Source organism: Canis aureus, chromosome 33 (assembly GCF_053574225.1).
Source record: "Canis aureus isolate CA01 chromosome 33, VMU_Caureus_v.1.0, whole genome shotgun sequence".
Taxonomy (NCBI): domain Eukaryota; kingdom Metazoa; phylum Chordata; class Mammalia; order Carnivora; family Canidae; genus Canis; species Canis aureus.
In genome coordinates this window covers 9,780,104-9,802,246 of record NC_135643.1, presented here as the reverse complement: position 1 = coordinate 9,802,246, position 22,143 = coordinate 9,780,104, and the positions used below count along the sequence as shown (strand labels likewise).

Here is a 22,143-nt window from a genome sequence, read left to right as displayed (position 1 = left end):
TTGTCTTTAAAATCTGTTCTACTTCCTGTAATCCTGGTTTTGGTTATCAGTTCCCATTATCCCCCTAAACACTGAAGTGCCATCTGAGAGTCAACCTAGATTCTTCCTTCCATCATGACCTTCATTTAGTGACCACATTGGTTCCTTTCAAACTCACTGTCACTATATTAGGCTAGATCCTCAATATTTCTTAAGTGATTTTTTGAAGAGCAGAGTATTTATTTCTAGCAAGTGCTGCCATAGTGATCTTCATAATATTTAAATTGGATCATGACATTCCTTTGCTTTATTTCTTCCAGTTGTGCCCACTGGCCAACTCTTTTTCATGGAATACAGAGTCTCCACAATCTGATCTCTGTCTCTTTATCTGCCATTCAATTGACAAATATTTAGGTGGCACCCACTGTGTGCCAGGCACTGTGTCATATCCACCCTCCTTTCTACTGCTTGCTCACAAACAACATGCTCTGTATCCATGCTGGACTATTAATGGCTTCCTAAATGCAATATGATTTATCCTATCTTCAGGCCTCCTTCAAGAAGGTAGGTTTTGCCATCATGGGTCAGCCTAGGGCAACTTACTCTGCAAGATTCAATTCATATCATCTCCTGTGTAAAGTCTTTACTAACATTCTCTCATCACTCCAGACCCAAAGCTTGATATGTTTCTTCTTTGGTTTCTTAGCATTGCTTTGTAATTATTGCCTATCTACCCTGGACTACTCTCTCTCACCAGTCACAAGATGATTGTACTTTTATAATCACTACAGTAAAATCATTATCTTGCATTTGTTATTATTATAAATGATATGGGATAACACCTGTAAAATATGTGTCTATCCAGTAAACGTCAGAGAAGGGTAGGAAAATTTCTCAGGGTGCCACAGATATCAAGACTGAGCTGGAACTTGAGCCAAATCTGAAGGACTCCACAGCTCATGCTCCACTCTACCACAGTGCCATGGTTGGAATGTCTGTCCCCCCACCTCCGCTTCAACAATTCCTATGTTGAAAACCTAATGCCTAGTGATGGTATTAGGAGTTGGGGCCTTTGAGAGGGTGATGAGGTCATGAGGGTGGTGCCCTCCTGAATGGGATTAGTGCTTTGGTTAAAGGGCTCCAGAGAGCTTTCTCGCTCCTTCCTATTCTGTCACTTGAGAATACAACAGGAAATTGACAGTCTGCAACCCAGAGAAGGGCTCTCACCAGAACCCAACCATACCGGCCTGATCTCAGACTTCCAGCCTCCAGAACTATGAGAAATAAATTTCTGTTGTGTATAAGCTACATGGTCAAAGGTATTTTGTTACAGCAGCTTGAATGCACCAAGACAGAGACACAAACTCTCTTCCTTATGTCCCTGGAACTTAATACCCAAGTGGGTAAGTCTCAAATGCTCCATAAACATTTGTGGAATTAATGTGTGCATTAAAATAAAATGCTATGCTTCCTCAGTTGTGGAAATAAGTGAATAACCCCAATGTTAAATACTCATCGATAATCCCCAGGCTGTGACACTGATTTCTATAAACACTTGAAAACAAAAAAGTCTGTGGTATGCTGATGAAAAGCCAGAAGTTATACTGTTATAACTTCTTATAACAGTTAACTGTTATAAGTATAACCAAAAGTTATACTTTTTGGTTATTATTCAGATTTTCTGCTGTCAGTGATTTCTCGGAGTTCCTGTCCTCTTCCTCCTATAGATAACATGCTAAGCCATATAGAGAATCTGCTTTTACTTATCCTTCTGCTTATTGCACTCCTGCTAGCAGAATAAGTCTTGGTATCTCCAGGATTATAATAATTTTTAATTAAAAATGAACATTCACCCATATAAACTCATAGATTCATATAAACTGACAAACAGTAAAAGACATTCAGCTTAGTACAGAACTAAGAAACAATGACAGCCAAAGTTTACTTCAATCTGTCACCAATGCTTTCTAAGCAACCAAAAAATCTTATATGAGTAAAAATCTTTTAATCCCAGGAGCTCTGAATCTATATAGCCAGTGAATGTCTGGTAGAATCTTGATTCTTTTTGTAGTCAGAGTGGAGAAGGAGGGAGAAAAAGAAAGTCTTAGATAAACTGAGAAGTGTAATTATGCCAGCATAGTGGTCTAGTGGCCTAGGCCCCAGACCAGCAGACACTATTGATGTTAGGTACCAAGCCATGCAATTTATATGCATTTTCTTATTTGACACAAGCATTCTTCAAGGACGTCTCCCTTCTACAAACTGATTCAGAGATGATAGGTGATCTGAGATCACACATCTAGAAAGTGGCAGATCTGGGATACAAACACTTGTCTATACAATTCTAAAAATCTTCCTTTTCTACTATGTTATATTAATTCAATTCAGACATTTTTTTCATAGGCATGCTGACCACTCTCTTAGGATAATATAGGAGAAAATGTCTAAATCTGATTTCTATCTAAATGATTAAATTTGATTTTACATAGTTCAGATGAATCCAGATAAGACCATAGTCGGTCTTTTGTTCAAGGGCTCCCCAGTTTTCATATATAATTTGTTGTAGTTCTTACCACAGAGTGACTATGTCTCTTTATCCTCAAGGGAATGTGTGAACTCATAGATTCAAGACAACCTATCTTGTTTGGTTATTCATCTCCAGAATCACCTGGTTATGTGTTCCATAAAATTTTGATATAATAATTTAATGAACTACTCATTTATAGCACCATTTAAAATTATATGCATTTGGATAGTAGCATTCTATTGAACAAATCTACTTCCATAAATCTGACTACAAAATACACAACATACAATAAAGAAAATGTTGGTTTTATTCAACCATGTCACAACCATCACAAAGGTAACCTATTTTTTTAAAGATTTTATTTACTCATTCATGACACACACACCCACACCCACAGACAGAGGCAGAGAGAGAGGCAGAGGGAGAAGCAGATTCCATGCAAGGAGCCCGATGTGGGACTCGATCCCAGACCCCGGGATCACGCCTTGAGCCGAAGGCAGACACTCAACCACTGAGCCACCCAGGCGTCCCAAAGGTAATCTATTTTAACTCATTATTGCGTATGGACTAGTAGGAAAAGATATATAATGATACTGTACTTCACTGATTTGCAATAAACTTCGAATCCTTGATTCAATAGACCATTCTTCATCCTGGGAAGAAGTAGACAAATCTCTATCTATCTATCTCTATCTATCTATCTTTCACCACAAATGTATATGAAGTACTTTAAGATGGCTATAAAGATAAGGTGGCCAGGAGGCAGCATATAAGAAATATAAGGACTACACAGAAGGTTTGGGTGAACAGAGAAGACCTGATGAGAAATGAGAACCAATAATGCCTGGAAGGAAGCATAAAGTTTGAACAGAGCAGGGAAAGTGTCATAGAATAGTGGAAAAAAAGCAAAGAGGTGGAGTAGCACACATGTTTAGGGAGAAAGAGTGGGACAGTCTGGGGAACTGGGAGTTTATTCTCTAGTGAATAGATGGAACTGGTTAGAAGGCCTTGATAATTACTTGAAACAGTTAGGACTTCCTCTTGAGAGCAATAGGGACTCATAAAAATGTTTGAGCTGTGGGACACTTGAGAATACTATTTCAGAAATACCCATTGGTCAGTGCTTTACAAATGGCCTGTGTGTTGTAGGACTTTGTGAAGAACATTAGGGTGGAAACAAGTGAGGATGGATGCTGTCTTGAAGAGCTTCTTCTGAGGTTAAAATATGTTGTGCATGAAGCAAAAAAAAAAAAAAAAAAAAATTGGCATAGGGAGCTAAGGTGATAGAAACTGCAATGGATGCAATGGAGCTGGAAGTCTATAAAGAAAGAAGAATCAAGAGTGTACAGCTACTAACTGGTTACCATGTAGGGGAAAAGCTCTAGAGAATGAATGATGACTTATCTCTAAGAAGAGAGCAATTCAGAAAAACAAAACAAAACAAAACCCCAAAAAACAAAAAAACAGAAAAATTTTCTTCAGTGTGTCCTGTGAGTATAACAACCCGAAATCAGCTAGCTGGCCTATTATGACTGGAAATTAACACTACCATTCAGGAACCTAAATAGTATGCACCTCCAGGTCATCAAAAGGCTGGTTATGCTTCACATATTATATATTAGTCTTATAGAGGTAAAAAAAATTACATATATACAGTTTCAAAATCAACAAGGTAAAAATACATTGTAATCATTCTCTCTCCAGAACATAAATCCAAAGCACTGCCTAAGAAATGTTTCTCAGCTCCTAGATTTTTAAAACTCCTGGGAAAGCATTTTCAGTGATCTGTATTAGCACCCAAACAAAGAAATGGAGCGATGAAAAGGACAGTAAAGGACCAAACGGATCTGGAAGAGAAAGCAACCCTGAGAAGTCATTTAGGGCCTGCTCAGCATGCAGGCTCCATTACCACCAGGCCTCTGGAAACTTTAAGTCAACTCCACACTTCATTCTGAGGGCATTTCTAAAGTGGCAAGTCTCCTCTTCTGTTGGCCTAGCCTTGACAACGGTAAAAAAAAAAAGAAAAAAAAATATGTTTTAAATGTGGATCGGGAAAAGCAGATGCGTCAACATTCTTTGCTTCTGGGTGCTTTTCCATGAATCATGCACTCTTCCTTTTGCTTTCATTGAAAATGACTTAAGCCGATGCTCTGCAATAGGCTTGGTTGAGGAAGGCAGAAACGCAGAACCCAGTCCACTTCTTGAACTACTTGAGCACCCGGGAGATTAAACAAGGCACAAAAGAACACTCTCTTCTTAAGGTAGCATGGTTGGGGGGCCCAGGATGGAAAGAAAAGTCCATTCTTTTCAGTGCAGGCCCTTAAATAAAGATGTAAACACTCTGTGAGTCATGCCACAGCGGGCTCCAGCCATTAGGCTGCACACACAGAAGCAGCTTCTCTCCCAGAGCCTCACTGCACAACTGTAGTGTGCAGCCAGGGAATGAGGCAGCCTGGTGTGCCGCCAGCTCTGGCTGGAGGGCCAGAAAACCTACAACAGCTCCATGCTTCTGCTCCTCCTCTCCTTTATGGTTCTGCCAGAAGCCACAATATGGTTTTGTAAATTAGAAATCCGTTCATCCTTGAGTCCCGTGCTGAACATTCCTCAGATTACGAAGACTGCAAAGGACAGGACAAGAGTTTAAAAATAACCCACAGGAGTGATGATAGGTGGAAGCATTCCTGTGGGTGCCATTTGCCAGCCCATGGGAATTCTCCCTGCAGGCGCTGCCTTCCCACCCTGGTATTTAAGGAGAAAGGGAAGAGGGCACCACAAAGAGCAGTGTTAGGCAGGATTCTTGCAGATATGCTATGCTCCACTATTGGAGAGAAGGTGGAAAAGGTCAAAACCACCTTGCTCTGTGGTTCAAAGATACATTAATTGTCCCCAGAATATCTCATGCTACAAATGAGCACCAAAAGCCTGGAAAAGTAGACCTTCTCTGCCTGTTTGGATAAACTTGATTTAGTTGCTGAGGGCTGGAAGAGCTAGAAAGAGAGAAAGTCCTTTAAGCAATTACTCCATAGCTTTTTTCCAATTTCTATTGTTAGCAATTTCCCTGTCAAAGATGCAGGCTTAACAGTAACCACACATGTATCTCTCACTTAATTACCTTTGTGGATGAGAGAGGAATATAAATGAACACCTGTATTCTTTGCTAATAATATATGATAATGACTACAGGTAGATCTTAACTGCTCAGAGGGAAAGACTCAGAAGGAACAACGTTTAGTCTTAAAAAGTTCCTACTATATTTTACTTTATACATGTGGTTTTTTTTCTTTGTTTTCTTCTTTTTCTTTCTTTCTTTTCTTCTTCTTCTTTTTTTTTTTTGGTTAGTAAGTAGAAAGGGTTAATGAATAGATAGCAATCAAAAAAAAGGGAGAAAGAACCTTCGATGCTAGTCACATCTGCTCCTGATTAAATTATTAGCTCACTATGCATGACATTAAAATCATAACTACCTAGTTCCAATTTAAATAACCACTTCATTTAATTATCCCCATTTTAAAGCAAAATGACACTTGAAAATATTTTGATGCATACATGTTTTCTAAAAGCATTTTATTTTACCTAGCTGTACCCTTCCACTCCCCTTGCACGAATCAATTCTGAAATGCATAGCTCCTTTTATTGATCATAAATTGCTATATTTTCCCATTCCTTCCTCCTTACAGTTCGTATCTTTGGCCTCCGACAAGGCCACCTTTTGATACATCTGGAAAGTCAAGGTGACTCCTATTTCTAATCAGTGTTAGTCAATATGGTCAAAAGGCTCCTGAAAAGGGGTCACTACAGATAATCTAGTTATTAAAATTTTCTCAGCGGGGGAGGTGAGGCACAGGCAGCCAGAGCAAGACCAATGTGATGGGAATAGAGAACAAGGATTTGAGAGGGGCTGAGTGCAAGAAGCAACAACATGGCTGCTTGATTTGGGTCTGACAGCAGCCCCAGGTGGCGCCCCGGCCCCTCCTCCCCAAGGGCCAGGCCGGCTCGCCCGCTTTCCATCAGTCAAGGTGATCCCCATAGGACTCCCATTCTTTAAGCCCCACCTATCCAGCCCACTCACAGTCATCAACAGATCAATATGAACCTTGGAAAACAAATACAGACCAGCAGAGACACGCACAAATCCCTCCTGTACAGTTCTAAGCTCTTGGTTTTCAAAATCCCATTTTATCTGAACATAAACTGACCTTAAGACATCAGAAAATATATGAATATTTTTTTAGATGGACATTAACAGATCATCCACCTACCTTTCCGAAAACTAAAACACCGTTTGATTCTTCTGTATGTAGCTTTAGGAATGAAAGGAGTTGACGCTAGGGCACCTGAGGGGCGTCCCCCAGTCGTTCGGTCCTCAGGCATCATACAGGCCCCAAGTTCTGAACCAGTTTCAGGCTTCTTTTAAGACCTGCCTCTGCGCGATACCCCACAGCCACTCCTTCTCATGTTGATTTGTTAGGGTTGAAGTGCTGATTCCTAGAACTTGAAGGCTGTTATCCCCCAGCTCCTGGATCAGGGGTAAGTTACCACCTCTCATGGACTTCTTCTTCTTTTTCTTTTTTTTGGCAAAAACTTCCTTTTCTCTCCCCTATTCCAAGGAGTTTTAAGGTTTGGGTGTTTTGTTCTGTAAGTTTCTGCAGACATTCCAAAATGTCACAGCAAAAAAGAACTGCAGCAAGGCAAGCTGCATCTCCCATTCAAACAGCAGGAATTGCTTTAGTTTTCTTTCTTTCTTTCTTTTCTTTCTTTCTTTCTTTCTTTCTTTCTTTCTTTCTTTCTTTCTTTCTTTCTTCTTTCTTTCTTTCTTTTTCCTTTCTTTCTTTCTTTCTTTTCTTTCTTTCTTTCTTTTTTCTTTTTCTTTTCTTTCTTTCTTTCTTTCTTTCTTTCTTTCTTTCTTTCTTTTCTTTCTTTCTTCTTTCTTTCTTTCTTTTTCTTTTCTTTCTTTCTTTCTTTTCTTTTTTTTTTATTAAGAACGGTCTTCTCAGCTGGAACTGGGGGGTGCGGGGCTGAGATTCCTCTGGAAAGGTCAGCAAACAGCCGTGTGCAAGGGGGAAAAGGAACAATGACACAAGAGGCCCCTGAGGACTGCTTCAGGACCGTCCCTGCCGGCTCCTTTCATCTGAGCAAAGGGGGGAGCCAATAGTGGCACCTTCTCCAGAAAGCGCAGTGCATGATAGGTTCTGTTCAAAGGACTCCCCGGTTCCTTCCGAGGCACCCCTCAGCCTCTGATGCTCTCTGCGGGCTTCTCGCTCTTCCCTTCCGTCTTCGAACTCCCTCCCGGGCGGGGCTGCCGAGGAAGCTCCAGGTCAGGAGAGTCGGCGCCCGGGCCGCGGGGAGGCCGCTGTGCAGGGAGCCTCTCCTCCCGGTGCGGCCGCTCGGTTCGGCCCCGGTTCCCCAGGGCGGGCTGGGCGGGCGCGGGGGCGGGGGCGGCGGTACCGGCACCGGCACCGGCACCGGCACCGGCACCGCGCTGGGCTGCTGCTGGCGGCTTCGCTGCCGCCGGGCACACGCAGCAGGTGCAGGCGCCGCAGAGAGCGGGCGCGCAGGGCTCCTCGCGGCTGGCGACCCCCTGCTCCCTCCTCTCACCTTGCGCCCGCCGCCGGCCCTTGTGCGAGCCGCTGCAGAGCTCCAGCAGCACCTACCCGACGCCGAGGGGGTGAACTTTTACCCCCACCCCCACCCCCACCCACTACCATCCCCCCTTCCTGCACGGACTCTCTCCCTATACAAGACTTTGCCCAGAGATCTATCTGGCAGCTCAATCTGTCCGTGGGTGCCGGCTCCAGTGTGCCTATCCCTTACACACGTGTGCCGACTTGTACACACATGTGTGTCTGTGAAGTAGAAAAAATATTCTCAATCTGGTAACAAAGCCCCCGCAGGTACAGCCACCATAAAAGAAGTCAGCTCAACTCACGGGTGTGTACCCATGCGTATTTGTACACATGCACCTAGTTCTCTACATCTCTGCTTACGGTTTGAAAACCAATCCTGTTTTCCACTTTCTCCTCTGCTCTTGCACGCACCCTCATGTCCACCTGCACTCTCGATCCCCCTCGCTGAACAATTTACTCACTGGGTGGTTAATCATTCATCCACCTGGCTGTTCCATGGGCAGATTCAGAATGCTAGTGCTTTAACCCCATCTGACCCCCAAGGTCTCGGGGTTCCTTCCGAGCGGGAGTGCTACAAAACCGTGAGGAATCCTGCAAGGGTACTCCCTTTCGAAACATCACTTCTCTGATTGGCATGCCCAGATAGGTAACAGTTTGTCACTGAAGGAATCATCAGTAGTGACTTCTGCCCTATGGTTCAAATTTTTGCCTTCACTGTCACAGCATGCTACTAGAAAAAAATAGGGAACCACAAGGTATTACTCATTATAAACAAGACAGTGACAATGCTGGACCCAGAGGCATCAGGCAGCTGAAGACCTTACTGACCTGAGCATTGGGATGGAGGGAACACATGTAATCACAGGACTTTGGAGCCAGAAAGAATCTCCGTTAAAACGGTTTTGTCTAATTTTCTTATTTTACAAACAAGCAAACTGAAAGTCTGGAGAGGGGGTCCTACTCCTTACCCAAGGCCACACAGCTGACTATGTCAGAGGTGAGAGACCACATTACCTCTTAATTAACCCTTGCTTGGCCACATGCCAGGTGTTCATCATGAGAATTATCCACATGAAGTATTTTTACTGCATCGATAGGTCTCTGGCTCAACTCTTTTTGGAAGGAGACAGAAATACAGGAAGAACCGATTTTGTTAGTCATTAAATTTAGGCAAAACGCTCAGATCTAATGAAAACTCTGTGGATTCACACTCTTCCCACACCCTTGGGCTTGGCACTTCCATACACATTGCTTCAAAAACAATTGAAAAGAATTAAAACAAGCAAACAAACAACCCAAACAGTGTAGGGGTGCCTGAGTGGCTCAGCTGGTTAAGCAACCAACTCCTGATTTCAGCTCAAGTCCTGATCTCGATCTCAGGGTCATTGGATCAAGCTCTGTATCAGACTGCCAGCTCAGTGAGGAGTCTGCTGGAGATTCTCTCTTCTTTCTCCCTTTGCCTCTCCCCCTGCTTGTGCTCTCTCTCTCAAATAAATAAATAAATAAATCTTTAAAAAAAAGTGTAAAAAAAAAAAAGCAAAAATAAGTAAGCAAAACAAAACCACTGAGTTTTTTCAAAGCTAAATAAATGCTTTGACATCCTAAATTTCAGATTTGACTTTTAGACAGAAACCACGCCCCTCTCAACATTTTTTTTTTTAATTTTTATTTATTTATGATAGTCAGAGAGAGAGAGAGAGAGGCAGAGACACAGGCAGAGGGAGAAGCAGGCTCCATGCACCGGGAGCCCGACGTGGGATTCGATCCCAGGTCTCCAGGATCGCGCCCTGCGCCAAAGGCAGGCGCCAAACCGCTGCGCCACCCAGGGATCCCCCCTCTCAACATTTTTAATGGGGAAACAGCTGTTTACAAGTGGTTTTAAGCAGATAACACAAAGCTAAAGTATCTAGAGTCAATAGATACTTTTGTTATCAGGCTCGGTTAAGTGAACGCCTACTTCTTCCATTTCTATCGGTTCCCTTCCCTTATCTGATTATCTGTTGTAAGTTTGATTTCTTTAATAAAAAGAAAAAAAAAACAATTCCATAGCTCTACATTTTAAGATTTTCACATTACAGTTTTTCATTCCTAAGAGTTTGAAGAGCTTGGCAAGCTCCTCAGGTGTCTCCTACTTTTCATCAAATTGTTATTGTAATGGTAAAGGGGGAATATTTTACATGCATATGCAACCTGAGCTAGGATAAGCCTAGGTGTCTCATGATAAACTTTACTTTTTCAAAACGCAGGCTATGAAAGTGCAGTAGAGGTCATGAAATGCCCTTTCTGTAATAAACACATTTAAAATGTATCCAAAGGTGCTATACAGAAATTATACATTAAGAAATTATACATCAGAGTGATATGCCACCTTCCAAGTGTCTTTGCAAATACCATTTAATCAATAACCACAACAATATTTAGGCACCAGGAAGGAGACTGGAGTCTAAGAGGTCTTTATTTAGGATTAACAGAGTCTTGGGTTCCATAACTAAGATAAAGAGGAGAAATGTATTTTCTTATGAAAGGCAATTACAGCAACTGAGGAATTTTTTTAACAGATTTTTTGAGATATAATTCACATATCATAGAATTCATCCATTTCATGTATATAAGTCAGTGACTTTTAGCATATCACAGATATATACAATCATCATCCTAGTCAATTTTAGAATATTTTCATCACCTCAAAAAGAAATTCAGTAACTTGGATTATCACCTATCCCCTCCAACATTCCCATCCCAACACTAAGTGACTGCTAATCTACTTTCTGTCTCTAGACCTTTCCTTGTTCCATACCATCATATGAACAGAATCATATGCTATGTAGCCTTTTGTGACTGTCTTTTTCCACTTAGCATAATGTTTTCAAGGTTTACTCTCATTGTAGCATGTATGAGTACCTCATTCTTTTTTATGGATGCATAATAATCCCTGGTGTGGATATACCACATCCTATTGACTCATTTGTCTATTGATGGACATTTGGGCATTTCTACTTTTTTGGCTATTAACAATAATGCTGCTATAAATATTCATGCACAAGTTTTTGTGTGGACATATGTTATTTCTCTTGGGTATGTATCTACCTAGGAGTGCAAATGCTGGTCAGATGATAACTCCGTGTTTAATTGATTGAAGAAATATATCAGATTCTTTTCCAAAGCAGCTGCTCCATTTGGCATTCTGTTTAGCAATGTAGGAGCATTTTGATTTTCCTACATCTCATCAATACTTGCTATTATTGGACTTTCTGACTCTAGCCATCCTAGTGGGTATCAAGTGGTACCTTATTGTGGTTTTGATTTGCATTTTCTGGATGACTAATGAAACTGAGCATTTCTCCATGTGCTTTTTGGCCATTTGCATGTTTTCCTTGGAGAAATATTTATTCAGATTCTTTGTTCATTTATCAGTTGGGTCAAAAAGAGTCAAATTTTTAATTTCCCTTCTATTACTGAATTGTAAGAGTTCATTATAAATTCCAGATACAAGTTCATTACTTAGATATATAATCTGGAAATACCTCTTCCCAATCTGTTGGTTGTAGTTTCACTTCCCACCATTGACAGTGTCAATTCAGGTGTTTTTGAATGATTTGAAAAACCATATTTATTTTAATTAGCATAATTAAAAAATTTTTGTTTTCATATGCTGAAGGATATACTACTAGTAATTGTGGGTTTTTCATTCCCACAGTAGCGGTAATGGATCACATTATTGTGCGAGAAAGTAGGAGGATGTCACAAACCAGAAGCCTTGAGTTTTCTTCCTAGTTCTGTTCCTCACAGTGTGATTGGCAATTGGCAAGTTAATCACCCTCCCTGGGTCTTAATGACCTAATATACAAAATGTGGGATGGAACTAAATCAGAGGTTTTAAAATATTCTTTATCAGTAGAAAGCATATTTTCAATGAAATGTTAAGTGTATTTCTAGTATATAAGATAATTAAAAGGATTTGTAGTTCTATAAATTTGTTTGAAACACAAATTTATAATATTTCTTTAAAATTCAATCAGTGACCAGAGAGGGTCCCAGATTATGGGTGACAATTGTGATCTTCTACAAATGTCAGCATTCAATTTGGTTCTATATTCCACATTTACTTTAAAAAATTGTATGGTTCAGTTGACTCACAAAGGATTTATTGCAAATGGAATATGTAGTTCAAAAGCTTCCCTTGCATTCTCATAATATTCTTTTTTTTTTTTTAATTTTTTTAAGGTATTTATTTATTTATTTATTTATGATAGTCACAGAGAGAGAGAGAGGCAGAGACACAGGCAGAGGGAGAAGCAGGCCCCATGCACCGGGAGCCCGACGTGGGATTCGATCCCGGGTCTCCAGGATCGCGCCCTGGGCCAAAGGCAGGCGCCAAACCGCTGCGCCATCCAGGGATCCCTCTCATAATATTCTTTAATTAAATAAAAAGGGCAGAAAAATTTTTATTGGAGCATTGTTTCTATGGTAAGCATCCTAAGCTAAAATATATCTTTTTTAATTACAAGTAAATTTGAATCAAACATTTACAAAATCCCGGAAGCTCATTTCATAGGATAAAGTATAGTAATCCCTTCTTATCCACAGGAAATATGTTCTAAGACCCCCAGTGGATGCCTGAAACTGGGATTCAGTCCTGAATCTTATATATACTGTTTTTTCCTACAGATACACACTTATGATAAAGTTTAATAATAAAGCAAGCGCAGTGAGCAATCAACAAGAACTAATAATAAAATAGAATAATGACAATACACTGTAATAAAAATAATGTGAATGTGGCCTCTTTCTCTCAAAATATCTTGTAGTGTATTCACCCTTCTTGTGATGATGTGAGATGATAAAATGCCTATATGATGAGATGAAGTGAGCTGAATGACACAGGTATCGTGACATAATATTAGGCTTCTATTGACCTTCTGATGATAGGTCAGAAGGAGCATCATCTGCTTCTGGACCATAGTTGATTGTGAGTAACTGAAAACCGCAGAAAGAGAAACCGCAGATGAGGAGGGACAACTGTACATCAACTTATCAACTAGCAAGGCTCCCTGCTAAGTTCATAAATTTGAAGATTTATATACAGCTCCTGTCTAGTCCCGCTGTGAGAACTTCTGGGACTCCTGGGCTGGTAGGACCTCTGTGCCTACTGATTTGATAGAGCTAATTGGACTTCAGTCATTTTTTTTTCAGAAAAGGACAGATGGAAGAGGAGGAAAGGGAGAAAATAGGACACTTTACGGAAATAATTCTGAACAAAAATACTTCCTTCAGGAGATACTAAGGATCCTCCTAAACTCAGAAGCCACAGAGATTTGGTAATGGGGGAAAGAGAGTCTTTAGAAGACACATCTTCAGACACCCCACAAACCCCTGGCTCTGGAGGTACCAGCAAAACTCCAGCAGGTGAGTATATGTCCCAAGGACAATCATGAGGGGCTCCTGGGTGGCTTAGGGATTGAGTGTCTGCCTTTGACTCAGGTTGTGATCTCAGGGTCCTGGGTTTGAGTCCCATACCAGGATCCTTGAGGAGTACCTGCTTCTCCCTCTGCCTATGTCTCTGCCTCTCTCTCTGGGTCTCTCATGAATAAATAAATAAAATCTTTTAAAAAATAAAAGAACAATCTCGAGCAAACTTTTGCTAATGTTGTAGATGGGATATCAGCCCACAGGCCTTTTCAAATGTTTGTCATAGTCATTTACTAGCCATTTTAGGATATAAATAGGGTCACTGTCTAAGTTGTCACCAAAACTAGGACACCATGAAAGTGAAAAGCAGCACTATGAAAAATTATCATCCTGGGACAGCAGTTTGAGGTGAACCAGACTGTCACCAGGCAAACTGGATGAAGAACCTCCTCCTTCCCCAGCAGAAGGCACTGCTAGAAAACAGACAATTTGCAAACCTGTATCATTTACCTGGTAAAACTTAACCTTCCAGCTTTTAAAGTATACCTTTGAAGTTATTCTAAAATGTAAAATGGTGAGTCAGCCTAGGCAGTATCTAATATATTAGGTGGAAAAAATTCACTTCTGAATTCAGGGGGCTGACAATAGACAAAAGAGAATATAAAGTAAATATTGGAATTATAATTGGTTTGCTAACTATGAATTTGATTTAATACAATTTATTTTAATTACATCAAAATAAAATAATTAGGCTTTACACTGGGAAATATGTGTTGGTTATAGGTAATTTTTTTTTAAGATTTTATTTATTTATTCATAGACACACACAGAGAGAGAGAGAGAGAGAGAGAGGCAGAGACACAGACAGAGGGAGAACCAGGATCCATGCAGGGAGCCCGATGTGGGACTCGATCCCGGGTCTCCAGGATGACACCCCAGACTGCAGGCGGCACCAAACCACTGCACCACCAGGGCTGCCCAGTTATAGGTAAATTTTTTGGAGTCCTTATCGTTTCCATTCCACTTACTGAGTTTTTGCTTTATACAATTTGTCTGTTTATGTCATATCTTTTTATTTAATAATCTTTGATAGACAAAGATCATGTTTTTTACCCCTTCTTCCTCCCTTTAGTTCTATTTACAGTGCCATTTAATTTATTTCTCACAGGGTGCATTCTCAAAACTACATTAACTAAGATTTTAAAAAATTTATTGAATCCACAAACACTTGCCTGATCACAAAGCATTTTGTTACTCTAGTCATCATCAGATTCTCATCTAGAGCTTTGCCATTCTTCTTTGATATCACTGATGATCTCAGGGCTAGGTTCCCCTCCAAAGATACTCTTCAAATTTTTTTTTGCCCCATATCCACATGGTCTTCACTAATCTACATTTATAGTACCATTCTTATGACTGACTATTTATTGTCAGTGAAATGGAAAAATCCAAAACAAACAAACAAAAAAAAAAACATATCATCCCTTTTTTATAATTCAAGATAGTCATTTAAAAAGTTGGTTATTGATGATATTTGATTTAAATGAAACTTCTGGGAGTTACTCAGATATATGTCTTAATAATAACATAGAATAGTTTGCTATTTATTTTAACAGTCATCCATTTGAAATTAGGAGCTGATACTAACATCGGTTGAGAGGGTCAAGATGAATAGGTTTGGCCTACCTTTCTGTTCTTCCATAATTCTATATATACTCACCTCCTCCAAAAGGTCCCCATATGACTCGGCGGATGGACTTAACCCAGTCTTCCATATCATTCTGGGTGCTCGCCATAAGGAGATAGCTCTCATGGTTTGCTGTCATCCGATCTCGATCGCCTCCTGTAAGAAAGTAACACATGAGTGTGTGCTCAGCTGAAGATTCCCCATCAGCAGTGGAAGTCCCTGAGATGTACAATATGCCTACTCAATCAATTGGAAATATTTACCATGGTTTCAGAATGAAAAAAAATCTGCTTAAAAAGGAAAGGCTCTTATGTTTCCAGGAGAAAACTGGGAACAAATATTATTCCCCAAACAAAGCCTGCCTCTTTGTCCTAGCAACAACCCATAGGTCTGCATTAAGTAATAATCCAATCTATTCACAATGCGCTGCTGAATAAGGAGAAATAACAAAGTGAAATGAAAGGTGGAGAAGTAATCCACAGAGCCTGGATATACATTGGAAGCAAGTGCTGAGCAGTCTGAGTACTGCTTAACAGACACACAGTGGGTCCACCAGGACATCGTGGATGAGCAGCAGAGTTTTGTAAAGGGAAAAGAACCACAAGTAAAACTTTTGGCCCAGAGGTCCTCCTCCATTGCTCTGTCATGGAAGGGAAGCTTCTTCCTCTAGAATACACCTTCAGGGGAGCAAACAAAGAGAAGAGGAGAAGACATAAGCCTGGTCAGCAACAAGGCCAAATCAACGTCCTAGATGGCCCCTGCAACCAAAGCGTGAGACTTAGGAAATACCAGCGGTGTCTCCATGCAAAAGCTTGATGGTTTCTCTCATTTTACCACCCTTCCAAAGAAGAACCCCTAAACTTTTAAACTTTTATAATCTCTAATATCAATTTTGAAGTGCTAGACTTCTGGTGCATGTGATTTAATTTCTTAGAAATATTTTATAGCACATTGACATTTCCCTGGTGACTTAAATTTCTCATTTATAAAATAGGCATAACCATATCGAACTTGAAAGAAGTCTTGAGGCATGGTTTTCCTTACTTTCTATTTTATGTCATTTATTTATTTATTTGAAACAGAGAGAGAGAGATGCAAGGGGTTGGGGGTGAGGGAGACATCAGAGGGAAAGGGACAAGCAAACTTCACTCTGACTGTGGAGCCCAACTTGGGGCTCAATCTCATGACCCTGAGATCATGACCTGAACCAAAATCAAGAGTTGGATGTTCAACCCACTGAGCCACCCAGGTGCCTCTGAAAGAGTATTTCTTTTATTATTATTTTTTTAGATTTTTAAAATTTATTCATAGAGACACACAGAGAGGCAGAGACACAGGCAGAGGGAGAAGCAGAAGACACATGCAGGGAGCCTGACATGGGACTCGATCCCAGGACTCCAGGATCACGTGCTGGGCTGAAGGCAGTGCTAAACCATTGAGCCACCCAGGCTTCCCTAAAGGAGTATTTCTGAAGACATGTATCAGCAACTATACTGCTTCAGTCTCTTTGAAAATAATTAGAATGTTGTTCACAAAAGGAATACTTAAGGAAATGAAACATTTAACTGAATTCTGATAATATTTGAATATTATACTAACTTCTGAGGTGCTTAAAATATCTATGAACATTTAAGTGTACACTTGCAGCCTTGGGTTGAATTATTTCATATTCAAGTGTTGTGTTTGAGACATTGTTGTTTGTTTTTAAGTGGATCTGAACACCTTCATAAGGAGCTTGCAGGCTCCAATTCACAACAGGCCCATCACTCACTATTCTTTCCCATCCAACTGAATACACACATAGCTGTGAAAGCTATAGGCATTTGAATCTGTGACCTCTAAATTTTATACAATAGCTCTAGGTTGAGAAATACAACTATCCTACCACTGAAGTAAATTTCTAGATCATGTGAAAGGTCAGAGAAGTGAAATAACTTTAACTCAATAGGATGAACAATTAGAATTGGTATTGTACATTTTAATGTATGAATGAAGGAGGGGGGCTGAGGAACCACATCAAACTGATTTCTTAATGTTTTCAAAATTCTTGAATAAATAGAGCTAGCCTTCTCATACTATAAAGAACATCTCACTGTTTGAGAAATAATGACCCTCTTACCCCTTAGGTCTATCCTTGGTCTATCATCACCATTAGCAACTTGTTTCTGAAAAAGCATAGATTCAGGAGTCAGAGAAAACCCAGTTGAAATCTTAATTTTACCTTGTATTAGCTGTTTGAATTCTGGGAAATTACATAATTTTTGGAAACTCAGTGTTTTTATTTTTATTTTTTTTTAAGATTTTATTTATTCATGAGAAACAGAGAGAGAGAGAGAGAGAGAGAGAGAGGCAGAGGCAGGCTCCATGCAGGGAACCTGACATGGGACTCATCCTAGGTCTCCAGGATCATGCCCTGGGCTGAAGGCAGCGCTAAACCGCTGACCCACCCGGGCTGCCCAAACTCAGTGTTTTTAATCATGCTTTAGACAATACTGATATAGTAAATTTTTGTGAGAATTTGACGAAATAAAGTAAAAATACTAGCCCTGTGTTAGGCTAAAGGAGAAATTCTGCAAATACTGATTCAGTCTCATTTAACTGTTTCCACACTTACAAGTGCAAAAAGAATATATTATATTTATTTTTTAAAATAATATTTTTTATAGAAATGCTACAGTTTATTTTTTAAAGATTTATTTATTTATTTGAGAGAGAGAGAACACTTGAGAGAGCATAGGCAGAGGGAGTGGCAGAGGAAGAGGGAGAAGCAGGCTTCCCCTGATCAGGGAGCCCAAGGCAGGGCTCCATCCCAGGATGCTGGGATCACAACCTGAGCCCAAGGCAGACACCCAATCGACTGAGACACCCAGGCTCCCCATATAATATCTAATTTGATCTCAGAGATATGTCTAGCAAGTGCTTGGGAACAATTAGTCAGTAGTATAGAATATATATATGGATTTATATTACAAATATATTTCTTTGATACTTAACAATGCATATTTAAACTGTATAACGTTTATGTATATAAATACGCCACATATTAATATGCATGAACACGGTCATATTACGTAGAAGTGGCAGAAAGAGCTAAATGACAAAGGAAGACGTGCTTCATTTGGTGTAGCACAGTATTAACAATTTACTCTGTATCCTTATCCACTTATACCACAATGCTGGGCCAAAAAGAATTACCATTTTGAAATCAGAATATTTTAATTATTATCTTTGCCTAAGGGATACTTAGCAATTCAGACAGCAATATCCTGCTGTGTCACTCTCAGCCCAGGCAGAGACAGCCCTAGTAATGAGTGAGTGACAGCCGCTAGAGTGTGTTTCTGCCTGAAAGCAGGGAAAAAAAAAAAGAGAATGATAAGCACAACTGGCCATTATCCCCTGACTTTTCATTTGATTCTCTCTCTGCCAGTGGTGCAGTATGTCTGACCCTGAATCTCATTTAGACTGTCAATCACAGATATGAAATCCCATCTGTGAATTTCACCCATGGATATGGATCTTGATTCCTCAGTGTATTAACAAGAGAGAGGGAAATGATTTAAAAAAAAACTACCAGTCTCAGTGGAAATATAGAATCATTGCTATGAATGTGATTGAAACAATCGGAGACATTTATATAAACTTGAACTAGACACTCTACTAGAAACATGTGATTTCCACCTAGAGATGTTATCTGTTCTAATTCACAACCCCTTAGGTTCTGAGAGCTGGTACTTGGAATTGAAGTGGTTCAAAATCTACTAAATGTATGATCTGATAAATAAGTAAACTCATTATTGCCTTTCAACCATGTGAATCAAGTTTCACTCTCTTTGTTAATCCTTTACAGGGCTTAATGTTCCATTTAACTATTAATGGATCTAAAATTTTTTCAAAAGGTGAGATTTTAAAAAGTAGTCTCGAGATATAATTATCACTGGAGTGAGAGTGTCATAGTCATCTTCAATTCCTTTTTTTTTTCATCTTCAATTCCTATATGCATATATATTTGTGTGTATGTAATATATGATAGATATTAAAGCCAGTATATATTTTTCATTGTTAAATTCTGCTTGAAGACTAATACCGGTGCAGCTTTGTTTTTATTTTTTAATACTACTTTAGATTTGCAGGCATTTTTAAAAGACACAATGTTTCAGGAAATTGTATACATCTTTTAAATATTAGCATAGGTTGGTAGCAACGCTTTGGTGCTAGTGTTAATACTAATTAGTGTTAACACTAATAGTGTTAATACTTCACACTGCTAGTGTGACTTTAAGTGAGTAGGTCACATCATTCAATTTTACTTGTTTATGTAGAATTGAAAATATGTGTGCACTTTATTGGGATCTTCTGTATATTTGCATTTGATATAAATTTTTCTTTCCCAGAAATAATGTAGATTCTTAAATAAAATACTTGACACAATTTCTATAAAAATTGAAAGGTAGATTAAGAAAAGCTTAATGAATTTAATAGACTAAGAAAAAGCTTGATCTAAAATTAAAAGGTAGGTTAAAGAAATCTACAATAAAGTAAATGCACAGTTAATTTTAAAATGAGGTGCAATATCCATTAACCATACAGAAAGTTTGACTCCTTTAATAATTATAAAATAATAATTTAAGAGGTAAAAGTTTTGGTGTATAACTTTGCATAGAATTTTTAAAATTTTTATTTTTAAGTAACCTCTACACCTAATGTGGGGCTTGAACTTACAACCCCAAATCAAGAGATGCATGCTCAGCCGACTAGCCAGCCAGGTGTCTCTGCATAGAATTTTCCTAAATTTTAAGAGAAATATTGGAAAAGTTATGCCAAGATATACATGCTCATTGTTTAGAAAAATATGGAAAATGTTCCTTATGATGAAGCCACTAAAATAGGATTTTGAAGGATTACTTATTAATGTAAGTATTAATATGAGTTTTTGTGATACAAAGGAAATAAGCACATTTTTATGTGATATTATCTCAATTTTCATATAGGCAGAAAGATAAATAAGATACTAGATTGAAATACACAATAATGTTAACAATATTTAGATCTGAATGATAGGATTGGGAATTTCTTTGCTCTCCTTTTGTACCTTTCTGTATTTTCCAGATGCTCAACCATGTGTTGTTTCATGTAATATTCCAACATTTTATAATGTATTATTTTATATGGGGAAAAAAGCATTACTGAAAAGAGTAAAATGATTGGAATGATATGGTCATGAAAGCACTAACCCATAAAAAGTCAAGATGAGCTGGAAGATAATTGTCACTAACCTCACTCAGTGATGCTCAAGATTATTCACTTTGAATTCTCATTAATTTACCTATAACTTCACCTCTCTCTTTCCGCAGATACCGATCCCTAACTACATCGCCAAAGGAAGATTTGGGACAGGAGGCCACTCTGCTCAGAGTGCCAACTACATCATGTCACTAGGATTTTCTCAGTAAAAAAGAGACTACTACTACTATGTGCATTACCTTTCTTAATAAATATATTTAAAGAAATATTATTCTGATTTATTGTGTGGAAATTTCCAAAAATAGTTACCAATGTAAATTTTTGTAATTTTTCCCCTAGAAAAAAGGGGGATTTTACAAGTAATTTTACAATTTACTTGTAAATTGCCAAAATTATGAACTAAAAAGCAAAATAATTGCTCCGAATTTAAATGTGTGTCATTTTGAGTAAGTGAACTTTTAAAGATATACAGTAAATTATTTCTTTGCATTTAAATTTTAAAACTAGTTGTTCAAGGAAAACTGTGGTCATAGACATTTGGGTTTATTTCCAAGTACAGTTCATGGTACAGACCTGAGAACATTTCAGTGAATACCTCTGATACTGTTAATAATTTCAAGAGCAAAATGTTTCCTCATTCCTAATTGCAAATCAGGTCAAAACTAAACCTATTGTACTATTTGTTTTCTATAGCTTACAGAAAAATATGTATATTCTAGTTAGAGTTATTAATTTTCATTCATATAACTGAAGATATTATTTTATTTTTTAAAAGCACTACTTACCTCAAAACTTTGGGTTTGGGTCTTTATTGGTAGTAGAACTCCAATGATAAATTGCAAGATATACAGTAAATTCTGAAGGGTATCAGTGGAAAATTACTGAGGAAAACATTTCCTCCCTTTCATGGAGCCTGATATTTGGAAAACCACCTAAGTTATGTGAAGTGCAAAGTACAGATCACAGGTTTCTATGGATACAACCACGTCTTAATAGATAACAAAAATAATAAAATAGCACATAATTTACGAAATAAGTCCAGAACACAAATTGGTCTCACAGTCAATACCATATTTAGTTTTTGTTCATATTGTTTTGTATATTATAGAGACATTGTTATCTGAAAATTAAGAGTTTTGGTATGCTTTGGTAATCAAATTTTTTTCCAAGTATTTCTTCCTCAAAGGCTAATTTCAAAAGTATCAGAAGAGCAAAATTTCAATGCATGTTGTCAACAGAAAAGTTGTACAACTCTCTAATGAGATTTTGAATATTTTAAAACCCTATATCAGAAAATGAGAATTAAGGAACTAATAGCAATAATCATCATTTTGTTTGTAGTGTGTAGTCAATACCATACAACAAATACATCACCAATGCTATCCTCCATTATAATAAAATTAATGCTACATTTTCATTTCAAGGGTACTTTATAATACTGTTTTACATATTTCTTTTACCCCTTATGAGGTATAATCTCTTTGTAAGAATCCCCTTGCATTACACAGCTAACATGTTTAAGATGAAAGTAGCTATAAACATATACTTTTTAACCAATTATAGATAGATTGGTATTTATTTATTTATTTTTTAAATAAATTTTTATTTATTTATGATAGTCACACACAGAGAGAGAGAGAGAGGCAGAGACACAGGCAGAGGGAGAAGCAGGCTCC

At 38.5% G+C, this 22,143-nt stretch overlaps 1 protein-coding gene and 1 long non-coding RNA gene across 11 annotated transcripts in view; one reads left to right on the top strand and one right to left on the bottom strand.

The window, feature by feature from the left end:
• ARHGAP24 (Rho GTPase activating protein 24) overlaps positions 1 to 22,143 on the bottom strand; it is a 738,009-nt gene that overhangs the window by 62,544 nt on the left and 653,322 nt on the right. For 6 of the 9 annotated variants that reach the window (XM_077882769.1, XM_077882768.1, XM_077882772.1 and 3 more), the window contains one exon: positions 15,260 to 15,382. In XM_077882769.1, the coding sequence (XP_077738895.1) occupies positions 15,260 to 15,382 (123 nt within the window). Of the gene's footprint in view, positions 1 to 4,415; positions 4,505 to 6,765; positions 7,250 to 8,432; positions 8,795 to 15,259; positions 15,383 to 22,143 lie in introns of those variants that run through there. The other 3 variants (XM_077882775.1, XM_077882776.1, XM_077882771.1) reach the window with 3 other exon arrangements.
• On the top strand, positions 6,619 to 20,733 carry LOC144304287 (uncharacterized). 2 transcript variants are annotated; one of them, XR_013371205.1, is made up of 3 exons: positions 6,619 to 7,033; positions 13,324 to 13,536; positions 20,578 to 20,733. It is a non-coding gene; the product is annotated as an uncharacterized LOC144304287 (long non-coding RNA). The 2 variants fall into 2 exon arrangements; XR_013371204.1 differs by having other exon boundaries at positions 6,629 to 7,033; positions 13,405 to 13,536.